We start from the raw sequence: 12,746 nt of genomic DNA on the forward strand, positions 1-12,746 counted from the left end.
TTGAAGAACATTTGATGTCCTTTTTCAGGGAAGAAGCGGAAAAATATATGACAGAGATAGAGACAGTCGAACGGGCGAATGAAGATAATGAGAAGAAAAGTCCTTCGAAAAAACGACGAATCAGACCAATTCCTATTACATCCAAGATACCGCTTTATGACAAATTAATGGCTGAAAAAGAAGAAAGGTCGGCCATGTTTGACTTTACAAATGGATGTATAATACTATCTATTTTTTTTTATTTTCAATCAAATTTAGTATCATATTTCTTCTATTCTGAAAATTTCACTATATATTTTATATATTATTTTATTTTTTTAACTATTTAGAGGTCTGCGAAATTATAATTAATAATAAACCTCGATATAACGTATGTTTTTGGTATTTAGAAGTCGTATTGTACGCGAAGAGAGCGCACTAAATCTATTGTCGCAAGTGCGACCTTTTAAGCTCGAGTGCGATCGTCGTGCCTGGCGATCCATGGCGAGGTCCAGTCCTGAACTCTATTCAAGCAAGAGCTGTTCTTCGCGTTTCAAGGCTAAGCCAGTACCAAGAAACCTGTTCGGCACCGAGGTTTATGACCGTATGCTTGAGGACGAATATTATAGGTCAGCTTGTCGTTAATTGTCGAGTTCTTTCATATTTTATCTTAGAAACATTTAAATGAAACATTTAACATTTTTACACGTTTAATATCTATATTTATATATCTTTATTCTTGTTCTTTCTTTTCTTTCTTAGTGTCGATAAAAACAATAAATAAAAACACGAATATCAAATGTCGAATATCGAATGTCCGGAAAAATTCCACTATTTTTCTTGATTAAAACACATTGACAGTCTTTGAAAATTGCAAACAGACAAAAAATTTTAGAAATTAAGTCTTAATTTAATTTTGAAGCTTATTCTGTGTATAAGTGAAAGTTTATATATAAGCGACTAATTGCTTTGCAATTCAAACAAGTGAGTAATTATTAGAACTCAGCTTCCTGAAAGTACTTATACAACAAGATTATTTAAAGAGCTAAAAACTTTTTAAAATCTCTTGAGAATTAAAAACAATTAGATTCAGCATAGAGATTTATTTACGCGGTTCCAGACAGCTAAGGAAGAGGTTGAGGGCTGCAGAGATGTTGAAGTCTTCTTCATTACCGCCATCGATGGCGAGGCGTGAACGTGTCAAGTCCGCATGTGCACATTTTCAGGACGAAGAGCCCAACAAAGATGATGACGAATCTATCATTCCGACTACGACGATGTCCGACAGAACCAGGTCCGCCCTGACGTCCGCATTATCCTCGCGCGGGAATAACCTGGCTGCGATTTTGAGATGTCAAGCTTCACGGTACGGCCCATTTAATGAGAAAAACTGTGTAACCCTGAATCCCTCTATTTACTTATATTTCTCAGAAGTTGATTTTAAAATACTAGAAATTCAGTTGAAAAAAGAAATGATAGTTGCAAGTCATAAAAAAGTCATTCTGGTATAGGATTTAATTTTTTCTAAATACAAACAAAGAATAATTTTTAATTAGAGAGGAATTCACACGTGTAAATGACGATCGAAAACTCATCACAGAGAGAAACTGGAGCGCGAGATACAGGAGCGGATGGAGGAGAAGCGGCGGGAACAGATACTGAAGTTCAGGGAGACGCTAATCAGCCGGAAACCTGCGTGGAAGGCCCTGAGATCGGCTGCGAGGTACGCACTGGATCTATAGATCTAAGCGTTCATCGATTTTTATGATCAGTTATTGATCTAATGTCGCGAAAACAAGGCACGAGCATGACAGAGACCTAGGCATACGGACGTCTCTTCGTCGTGATGAAGCGCGGGAACAGGCCGAACGTCATCGACTGCAGATGGAGATGATGTTGGATCGTGTGACGCAAATACCGACTCTTTTCGAGCGTCATTCTCAGGTAACATGAATTTCTTGTTATTTGCATGCGTCGTTATTAGATAATTATAATTATGGATAATTTGACTTCCTAAGTAGAAACAAATATTTATCAATAAATGTTTTCTTTATGAAAAAAAAAACGTATTTTAATACTTTATATATTTTATGCATCAGCATATTTTATATAAAGCAAAATTAAGAAATAATGTAAATTCTTTAGGATACGTTCTGATAAAGTATTGTGTAAACTACGCTTTATGCATGAATTTTGCAGAGTTTTCAATCGCTCGTAAAGGCGCAACAGAAGGTTTCCTCGAAGAGCGCTCACGCCCGAAAGAAGAAAAGGAAGAAAAAGAAACAACAGCAGCAATCGAAAAGATCTACGTCAAGTAGCTTGGACTCGTATTTAAGTTTTGCCAGCAATTCTAGACCAAATTCCGGATCATTAACCAGTTCTTCCGGTACTCTGATGTCAAGCCAATCATCGTCGAAGTCGTCGGGCGATTCCTCCGACAAATCGGCAGCCAAGTTAGAAATCTCGACACTGAAGAGAAAAGCCGATCGCGGTCCATTGAAGGTTTCGATCAACGAAACAGCGGAATGGATTGAGGATCGCAACGAAAAATTGTCCAGTAGCGACGATGTCGAAGAGTGAATTGAACCGATAATTCTTATCATTATCGCGAAATTATTCTGAATGTCAGGTTCCTATATTTATATATTAATTATGATTAGAATATATTACGATAAATAGGTAAACCTTGACCAAGCTTTTCAGTTTGAAATTATCTGAAGAATAAGCTTTTTATTTATTCGGCTTTGTTATAATTGAATTATATTTATAATTGTTTATAAGAATAATCTATAAGCTGATTTCTCGACATATCAAGAACGGTTCAAAGTTAATCAAAGAATTAATTTGATGAAATGAAATTAAAACGATTACGATAATTTTTCGGAGAATCCAGTTTATCATGAATGACAAAAATACTTTTCGTAGAATTCAGGAAGTAAACAACATCTTTTTTATAGAAAAATGGTTTATTATATCGATCAATATTATAAAGTAAAAACATGATAAGTTAAGATATAAATCATAATCACGCATCGGTTTAGCACATATATTCATTAGAGCGAGCAAAAAACTCTCTTCCTCTCTCTTTTTATTTTTTTTTCTTCTCGAAGATATTACACGCTTATCTCACATGCAATAAAATAGTGAAAATTTAAGTTGCAATCCCGAGAAAACTTCGTCTAATGGAATAAAGTTGTATCGGCAGTAAGATACTTTATTCTACTAAAAGAACAACAAAAGTTTTGAAAGTTAACACTAATTATTTTTATTAAAAATACACTAGAATGGTATTTTGCAAATCTTTCCTAGACCATCTATTTCCACAAACATTAAAGATATTCCTTCTTTGCCTTTGTGATAATTTTATTCGTTTTGCCAATCTTTTGAAATCAATTTTATTTATCTATATTTATACATATTTATCAAACGCGCCAAATTTAATTCTCGCTAAATTCTCATTCTTACCACGATGAGGATTATCGTTTGTGTCACAATATTCCGAGCACGGAAATTAAAAGTATTCAATATGAAAGACTTCGTTCCGCAATGTTTCAGTCTCGTTTCATTCTGTCAGTGTGTTGAGAATCCAGTCCATGTAGTAAGCGACATTGGTGTAAACTCCGGGGAATCCCTCAGTGCCGCACTGCTTCAATCCGTAGCTGACGACACCGTACTGGATGATGCGTATTGATCTACTATTGTATATACCAGCTGCCTGGAGAGGTCCACCACTGTCACCCAAACAAGAATCCACGTTCATTTGGCCGCCAGCACATAGCTGCTTGTGCCAGATCTGTGTGGTCCGCTTATATATTTCTTTACACTGTTCAACGGCCACTAGTGGTAACTTCGCTTGCAGGAGGTCCTGACTGCGTGGTCCCAACTCCGTCGCGCCCCAACCGGTCACTACAGCCTGTCAGTCAAAAGCAAAATTTCGAAATAGAAATGAAGTAGTCTTTACGAAAATCGAGAAATATAACCGAGTCGAAATTTTTAGAAGCGATAGAAAATATTTCTCGAAAAAATTTGATGGACTGTAGGATCCGTTTAAAGAGATATAATTGTGAAATATTTTAATTTATAAGAGAGAGAGAGAGAGAGAGAGAGAGAGAGAGAGAATGGAAAATGTTATTTAAAAATTTCTTTTTCTATTTGTAGTATTAAATCAGTAGTAGAGTTAACTAATTTGAAGCAAAATAAATATAACTTGTAAATCTTTTTAGCTGCTTCTTTTTTATTATTTTCTAATAAATGGAAATATATTAATCATTCTCACCTTGTTATGATTTAGCGCTGTCGCAGTGCCAAAAGGCAGACAAACGGGTTTGACATTCCGAGGTCTGAAATCCACTGTATTATTCAACCTAATAAGCGCAATGTCATTTTGCAGTTTTGTTCTCGTGTATTCCGGATGGAACTGAACGCTTTCCACACCGAAATCCTGATACCTCTCGGCACACACGACCTCAAATCCTTTGTTATTCGTATCGCAGTCACGTTCCTTGCTTAAATCGTGATCCCCTACTCTGACGCCTATTAGTCGTAGACCTGCAGAATAACAATTACATAAAGTTATGCTAGTTATAAAAAAAATGCTATCAAGAACAACGAATGTTTTTAAGTATCTTTCAAACTTTATTTTTAAATTCAATCTTAAATTTCTTTTTAAGTTTAAAGCTTAATTCTAATTTTTGCCATACTTATGGCAATATGACTTTATGGCTTTTTCCTTACTCCCTGGAAGGAAAGTAACACAATGAGCGGCAGTGAGGACGTAGCGTGAGGAAATGATTGTGCCGCCACAACGAAATTCCGGATTTGGTCTTCCAGTATCGTATGCGATTAACGCCATCCAAGGATACTGGAAAATTCCAGTCTTGTTGCCGCCGACTACCTTCGTCTGAGTGATGGGTCCACATAATGTATGATCTAACAGATGTAGATTCGGGTGATTCGTCACATCTGGTGGATTTGAAGGATTTTCTGGATTTGGTGCCTCTGTCGTTGTTGTGGATGTCTATTACCAAAGATTAATATAAGCAAAATTGAAAAAATTGAAAACACTTAATGCATTTTTTTATGAAATCGAAAATTCAACAGTGTTATAATGACGAACAATACCAAGTTATAGAGAGATTTATTATGTTCTGTAAATATATGAAATTTTTGTATATGAATGGATATTAAAGATATTTAAAAATTGAGCATAAAAAGTTTTATTTGTTTTTGTTTGGAAAAATGCATTTTTAATATTACATCTAAAATAAAGGAAGCTATAAAGCAATTTTGATTGTAATAAAATATCTGATAACAATAAAATATCTAATTTTATTGTTATTTGATATAATAGAATATTTTGTAAATTTTAGATTTTGTGAATTAAGCTTCAGCCGATATCCTGCTAATACAATACGAGATTAGGATAAAACAGGAAGTCGAGGTCACAGAAACCTGTTTCAGTATTATTTCAAAAGACTATTAAATGGACTTGCAACGACGATACATCTCTATTACGTACAACAATGATGGCAGTATGCGATGTACAATTTGATATATTTCATGAATATATGGAAAATGATGAACAATCATCCGAAACGCATTAATCTGAAGTCCTCGAGAACCAATAATCAATCTGCCGATAAATAATCTTTTAACTTTTTAAATAAATGTCTTTAAATAATTAACAAAGAATAGGAAACAAAATAGAGAAGCAAAATTATCAATGCAAGTTATTATAATATATATTCTCGAAAGATATATATATTTATAATTCATAATTTATAATTTTTACTTTTTTGTTTATTTTTTAAGTTAGCTTTAAATTATATTATAAATTCAATTCTCTTTCTTAAATTAGAGATTACCCATTATATTATGTGTTAGTTAACTTTATTAATTTAGATTTTAATAAATTAGTACTAAATTAATATTATTGTAAATAAATTAATGCGTTTAGGTCAAATTCAATTACCTGACTGCAACAAACCTTCGGGTCGTTGCCTTCGAAGCCACATTGCAAATTTCTAAGAGTCTGCAATGTCTCTGCTGAAAGCGGTCTTGAAGTTGTTAAGAGAGATATGACTTCCGGACATTTGCGAATGTTGACGCAATTACCATTTGAACATTCATTTTCTATAACGATAAATTATTGTTTAATTAATTGTTCAATTAATGTTTTTTTAACAACAACTTTCAAAACTTAGAATTGTCTTATCCGAAGTTTAAATTCAGCATTTTAAACATACTACATATCGTAAATAATTTGGAACAACTTAAATATCATCTGAGAAAGCCTTGAATGTATCGAACGATGAGAATCAAACAGCTGCATTTAATTGTAAATATATGTTAATTAATTGTGCTAAATGTGCTCTGACAATTTAAAATAAACGTGCAAAAAAATCAGGAAAAGATTTACTTTTAGAATTTTATTAAAGAAAAAACTAAAATTCTTTTTCAGATGAAAGTGCTCAAAACGGATTGATGTCGAATGGAGTACTCACGTGCATCGATTGCTGTTAAAGCGAGGAAAAAGACGAATAAGCCAATGGACATCATGTTTATTTGTGATATCAGCATGTAACGCTTTGCCAAATATTCTCGTTTTATAGGAATTCTCTTCTTTCCCTTTCAGATCAGATCGAGCGGGAATTTTCCTGTTTCGCTCCGATGATTCTCGTCGAGTAACGTCCTTCAATATATATATAGATAGAAGCCTCGTACTCCGTTGGGAAATGTAATAATTCCACTTGTAGTTTACGGCCTTTTGTATTAGTTTGTACTCAAACCGAGTACCACAGGTCAAATCAAAACCGGTACTGATCGCTAACTGGTTGCCAATCGACTAAGCTCCTTCGCTACTTGCTGGACCTATTAAATCTGCTGGTTCGGTGGGGATGATCATCAGTGATGATCCATTAGTCATGATTCGCTTCCAATTACAGCTTATCGCGAGTATTATTTACTCGTAAAATGCGAGGAAAATCTGAAATGCAAGTTTTTCTTAAAAAAAAATTTCATTATCCTTTTACGAAATCCTCACTTATTTCAATTACCAACTTTAAGGATGTTGATGTCAACATACATTCCGTTCATAATAATGTTACTGGTAAGAATTTTACGGTATCATGTTCATAGAATTATTATAAAATTTTATTTTATATTATTTTATTATCTATTTACTTTAAAATTTCGATTTTTTTTTAAATTAAAGCTTTCAATATTTAATCTCTTACATTTATATTTTTAAAACTATACATATTTCATATTTATACATATTTCAAACTCTGATTCTATCACTTACGTTTAAGAAATTATGCAATTAATTTTGGTCATTGTATATACCTGTCTTTTTATCAACAATTTTCAGAATGGTGTTATTCACAGTTCTAAATCGTGAAAGTCGGATAAATAAATATATATATATATTTGTTTCTCTCATCACTAATTGACGGCATCAGCATAATTTCTTGGAAGGAACATAAGTTTAATCATTAAAATGAAAATGTAAACGACAAAATCAACATGCTTTTTCTAGGAAAAAAATTATCGCTTATAAATAAAATTAAGATAAAGGCGAAGGTATTGCAGAAATCTTTCCTGAAAGATATACGTGAAAGAAGATATAAACAAAAGATACAAAGATACAAAGATACAAAGAAAGGATAAAATAAAAGGGAAAGAGAGGAAAAGTTGTCGGATATTGAAACTAATTAAAAATTATTTTTGTTCAGAAAATGATAATTATAACAAATCTCGCCAGAAAAAGTAGATCGAAAATAAATGTGATGACTTTTATCATGACTTTAATTACTAGGAGTTTCCCGAGTTAATATTGTTGCATTAAACTTATGCAGGAATGCTATATGTTGTTCCATTGAAATATACAACTATTAGTCATCAGTTGATAGATGAGGAAAGTTACGATGAAATATCAATACCTTTCTCCAAATCGATTGCCAAAGATGTTACTCGCTATGTATTTCTTTATCTCTTATTTGTTATTTCATTCAAATTTTTAAATTTTTATTATCGTGATCTATTATGATCACGAAAATGCGAAGATTCGTTCATTCGTGATATTGAAGAAGCATTTATCTCTAGAAAATTAATACGTCAACGAGTTAATAATGGCACATGATTAGCTACAGCAATTAATCAACCACTGCACACAATCACAAATATTATCCTCTCGTAATACTCGAGAAGAAAATTTTAGGTTTGTCATTTTTCCTCAATGGAACTTTTTCATATTTATGCTTTATTAATATTATTTTAATTAATTAATGAAATATTATAATTAATGAATTTAATTTTTTAGTACAGTGTGATGTCTTTAATTGTGCTTTTCGAAATAGCGTAGGATAAACTGTTACAACGTAATAAGTCAGTCGATAGGTCATATAGTGACCTTGCTCGTTTGATAACATCGGAAAATAAAAATGTGAATATTGAATGACGTAATCATCAATCACATATTTTTGCAATATAACAATTCGCAATTTTATACAACGTTTTCCTCAAAAGAAGGTGAAATTACCAGGAAATCGGTTTAGTTTTTTATATATTAGAAAAATGCGGATAAATATTGCAAATAATGTTGTAGTTTATTGATGGTTAATTGACGTTTCCCAGAAATATATATCTTACACAAGACACATCAAGGCATACGCATTATGATGATAAGAGAGATCTCATTATGAAAACATGAGGATAAAACGAAGGAAAGTAGCGTAATTAAAAAAGAAATAATAACACTGTGAAAACTTATAATTCAAATGAATTATTAAAATGATATTGACAAATTGATGTTGACATAATAAAAAGAGAAAGAAGAGAATAATGTATCGAGAAAAGAAGAAGATATAAATTATTAATTCAATATAGTTATGGAAAAATTTGAATTTGTCTTTATTAGTGTTATTAAAAACGTAAAACAACATTTTTTTTTATATATTGTCATTCTTATGAGATAAGACTAACTCCTTTACAGATATTAATTTCTCATTTATTATCAATATCATGGATTTTATTCTCGATTTATTACACTTCATAAAGTATTAATAAAGCTCATTAAAAATATTTTATTGCTATAAAACGTGTCAATATAAATACAGGTAAAATAAATGAATAATTATACAGTATTACTTAACATACGTCACTTAATATCTTAATATTATTAAGTATGTTCATGGCCTTTTATATATAGCAAACAGATAGGAAACGTAATTAATTATTATTTTTATAATGACATTTCAACTTTTACCTTATTAATACAAATAAAACTTATTTATCATAAATAAACAATTTTTGCCGCATTTTATTCATCAATTTGTTCAGAGAAACTTTGACAAAATTATTAATATATAACATTCTATTTTAACAACATGTAAATGAATCTTTACAAAATTAACTAATTCTACAAGATGCAACTCGAATTATAGAAATACATTGTTTCATATATAATATATTTTAACTTCATAAATTTTAAAAAAATTTTTCATTACTGAGACATAGTCAATGACTTAATTTCTTTGTAGACGATGTATCTTTGTGACCTCATGTTGTTAGGAATTTATGAAACGAAGTAGTACACTTACGTGTACACGCTAGATTATCTTTATATGTTGCAGGACGATCCTATTGCAGGATCCAAAGGATTCAACACCTACAGCAGTCCATTTCCTGATATTATCGGTGATCTCTTCGACGGATATCAAGGGACTATCCGAATCACCCTGATACCAGTCTTGGCCTTTCTGATTACAATCGTTAGCCCAGTCATCGCAGACATAGTTTCATCACGCAGATTCTTGTCCGTTAAGAGTAAGGCTAGCTTTAATTTAATATTCGAAGTCGAGCGGGTTACCGTATTTCTCCAACCGTCCATAAAGAGTTTGTCATCGAGCGATGAATTGAACAAGCTTGATGTAACTTGTGAATAGCATGTGAATAGATCACGACTGAGATGCAGTAATATCACATTGATGCCGCGAAAGGAATAATATTCATGAATTTGTTCTTCCACACCTACGATTATTGAATTATACACGTCGGCTCACTCTCACCGACCATCCGACATGCAATTCCGATCGGTGTCGATATCGTATTCACCCAAACGAACGCTGGACAAGTGCCAGTTGACTGATAAGTCCTTGATGCAGTAAACGACAGTAAAGATATATCGTTTACTTATTAAGAAACCGCCGTATGCTGTCATTTATCATTAGCTACAATATTTTTGAAAAGAAACTGTATAAAGAAGTGAACTCCTAATAATATAATTTACATTTAATTATAAAATGAAATGTTTATGATAAAGTGAAAACTTATTTAAGACTTTATGTATAATTAATTAATAATTAATTAATAATTAATAATTAATAATGAATTTATTTCTACTTATGTTGTTGATATTTCAATAGTATCATCCAAGGAAATTCATCGAGCTCGGTACGTTCGCCATTGATAATCCTCTGCGACAAGTCGCGCAATCGTTCGGCAGCGATGGATTATTTGTCAGGTCTGTCTGGTTTTCGATATACGGAGATTCCGAATTTCTAGCCTGATTTAGTCCCACGATTTGTCACGACACCGCTTGAACGGTTGCGGATGCTCACGCTTTTGACAACACATCAAAGGATTTGAGCCTTCGAAATGATTGCATGTAAATGATGATCTGTTCCCGCGATTGCTGCAGAATGTTAGACACCAATGTATAGTCACGTGTATTTATGCATGTTTCCGCCTTACGTCGATTGTACACTGATCTCCAGGACTATTTAGCGAAAAATAAGAATGCATGAGATGTCAGGATAAAAGAATATTAACAATAAGAAAACATAATTTCATTATCTTTAATAGAATTACTGAAGATATTTTTATTTTATGTCCAATAAATTAATTTAATAGTTAATTTTCCCCTAATCGCGATTTTTTATTTGTCCAGTTTTCTGAACAAGAAATTGATCAATATATTTATTATTCGTTTTGATAACTTTTTGAAATCAGTTTTATTTATCTACGTACTATTTGTCGAACGCCTCGTCAAATTTATTTTCTCATTCTCATCACAATTGAGATTACCGCATTTGCGTTAACATATTCCAAGAATGGAGATTAAAAGTGTTCGATATAAAAGACTTTGTTCCGCAATGTTTCGTTTTTAATCTGTCAGTGTGTTGAGAATCCAGTCCATGTAGTAGGCGACATTGGTATAGACACCATACTGGATCATGTGTACACTTGTATCATTGTATATACCAGCTGCCTGCAGAAGTCTGCCGCTATCGGTCAAACAGAAGTTCACATTCTTTCGGCCGCTGGCACATAGCTGTTTGTATCAGATCTGCATAGTCGGCCTGTGCATTTCTTTACACTGTTTGTTGTCCACTAGTGTCAGCATCATTCGCAGGGGTTCTTGATTGCCCCAATCAGTCACTACAACTTAAGAGAGAAAATCAAAAGCAAAATTTCGAAATACAAATGAAGTAGTCTTTACGAAAATCAAGAGATAATTTGAGTGAAAATTTTTTAAAGGGATAGAAAATATTTCTCGAAAAAATTTGATAGACTGTAGCATTTAATTCGAAAAGATACAATTATGAAATATTTCAATTTGTGTGTGAGAGAGAGAGAGAGAGAGAGAGAGAGAGAGAGAGAGAGAGAGAGAAGAGAGAATGCGATAAACATTATTTAGAAATTCCTTTTCCTAATTATAATGTTAAATCAGAATAGCAGATTTAAATAATTTGAAATAAAATAAATGTAATTCGTAAATCTTTTTGGCTGCTTCTTTTATTATTATTACTAATTATGAATGGAAGTATATTGATCATTCTTACTTTTTTATGATGTAATGTTGTCGCAGTGCCAAACGGCAGACAAATGGGTTTGACATTATGAGATCTGAAATTCACTGTATTCAATCTAATTAGGGCGATGTCATTTTGTAGCTTTATTCTCGTGTATTCCGAATGGAATTGGACGCTTTCCATCGAAATTCTGATACCTCTCGGCACACTCGACTTCGTGGTCCGTATAACAGTCACGTTCCTTGCTTATGTCGCAATTTCCTATCCTGACACCTATCAGTCGTAGACCTGGAAAATAACGATTACAAATTAATTAAATTTATGCCAGTTATAAGAAAAGCTATTAAGAACAACGGACTTTCTTCAGAATTTCTTTCAAATTTTATTTTTAAATTAAATTTAAAATTTTTTTACAAGTTTTTTTCATTTTTTTTACAACGTAATTTTAATTTTTGCCATACTTATGTCAACATAACTTTATTTTTTTCTTCTTATCCGTTGGAAGGAAAGTGACACAATGAGCGGCGGTGAGGACGTAGCGAGAATTGATGACTGTACCGCCACAACGGAACTCCGGATCGGGCTTTCCAATATCGTATGAAATTAACGCCATTCACAGATATTGGAAAATTTTAGTTTTGTTGTCGTCGATCAACTTCGTATCACTGATGGGCCCACACGATGTATGATTCAACAGACGTAGATTCGGAGGGTTCGTCACATCTAATGGATTTGATGGTTTTTCTAGATTTGAAGCTTCTATCATTATTGTTAGTACCTATTATCAAATGTATATAATTAAAAAGATTAATATTTAACATGAGAAAAATTGGAAAAACTGAAACACTTGAATTTAATGTATTTTTGTATAGAATCGGAAATTCAACAATGTTATAATGACGAATATCTATAATAATAGTTAAAGAAAAAAGTTATTTTACATATATATATATA

General features: G+C 32.2%; 2 protein-coding genes and 1 pseudogene across 3 annotated transcripts in view; 1 reads left to right on the forward strand and 2 right to left on the reverse strand.

The window, feature by feature from the left end:
* The window catches only part of LOC108692580 (protein FAM161A), a 4,044-nt gene extending 1,485 nt beyond the window's left edge, over window positions 1–2,559 (forward strand). The window contains 6 exon segments of the mRNA XM_018200895.1: window positions 29–187; window positions 390–608; window positions 1,100–1,345; window positions 1,580–1,702; window positions 1,779–1,923; window positions 2,125–2,559. Coding sequence (XP_018056384.1) covers window positions 29–187; window positions 390–608; window positions 1,100–1,345; window positions 1,580–1,702; window positions 1,779–1,923; window positions 2,125–2,559 — 1,327 coding nt within the window.
* A 410-nt stretch (window positions 2,560–2,969) lies between these two features.
* LOC108692651 (serine protease easter) lies at window positions 2,970–6,837 on the reverse strand. 2 transcript variants are annotated; one of them, XM_018201001.1, is made up of 5 exons: window positions 6,483–6,837; window positions 5,951–6,111; window positions 4,714–4,996; window positions 4,256–4,527; window positions 2,970–3,892 (listed from the first exon to the last, which is right to left on the reverse strand). In XM_018201001.1, exons 1-5 carry the CDS (start codon window positions 6,556–6,558, stop codon window positions 3,542–3,544), a joined length of 1,143 nt encoding a protein of 380 aa, XP_018056490.1. In that variant the 5' UTR covers window positions 6,559–6,837; the 3' UTR covers window positions 2,970–3,541. The 2 variants fall into 2 exon arrangements, with proteins under 2 accessions (XP_018056490.1, XP_018056491.1); XM_018201002.1 differs by having other exon boundaries at window positions 2,973–3,892; window positions 5,966–6,111.
* Window positions 6,838–10,042: 3,205 nt separating this feature from the next.
* Window positions 10,043–12,405, reverse strand: LOC108692581 (annotated as a pseudogene).
* Between the last annotated feature and the right edge of the window lie 341 nt (window positions 12,406–12,746).

The sequence above is a fragment of the Atta colombica genome, unplaced genomic scaffold, assembly GCF_001594045.1.
Source record: "Atta colombica isolate Treedump-2 unplaced genomic scaffold, Acol1.0 scaffold78, whole genome shotgun sequence".
Lineage (NCBI taxonomy): Eukaryota > Metazoa > Arthropoda > Insecta > Hymenoptera > Formicidae > Atta > Atta colombica.

Excerpts from the sequence above, each read along its gene's own strand:
- LOC108692651 (XM_018201001.1), bottom strand. The coding sequence starts at position 6,558 with ATGCTGATATCACAAATAAACATGATGTCCATTGGCTTATTCGTCTTT. Across the intron at positions 6,112-6,482 it reads TTTAACAGCAATCGATGCAC|AAAATGAATGTTCAAATGGT; the intron begins GTGAGTACTCCA and ends TTATCGTTATAG. Across the intron at positions 4,528-4,713 it reads TGTTACTTTCCTTCCAGGGA|GTCTACGACTAATAGGCGTC; the intron begins GTAAGGAAAAAG and ends GTTATTCTGCAG.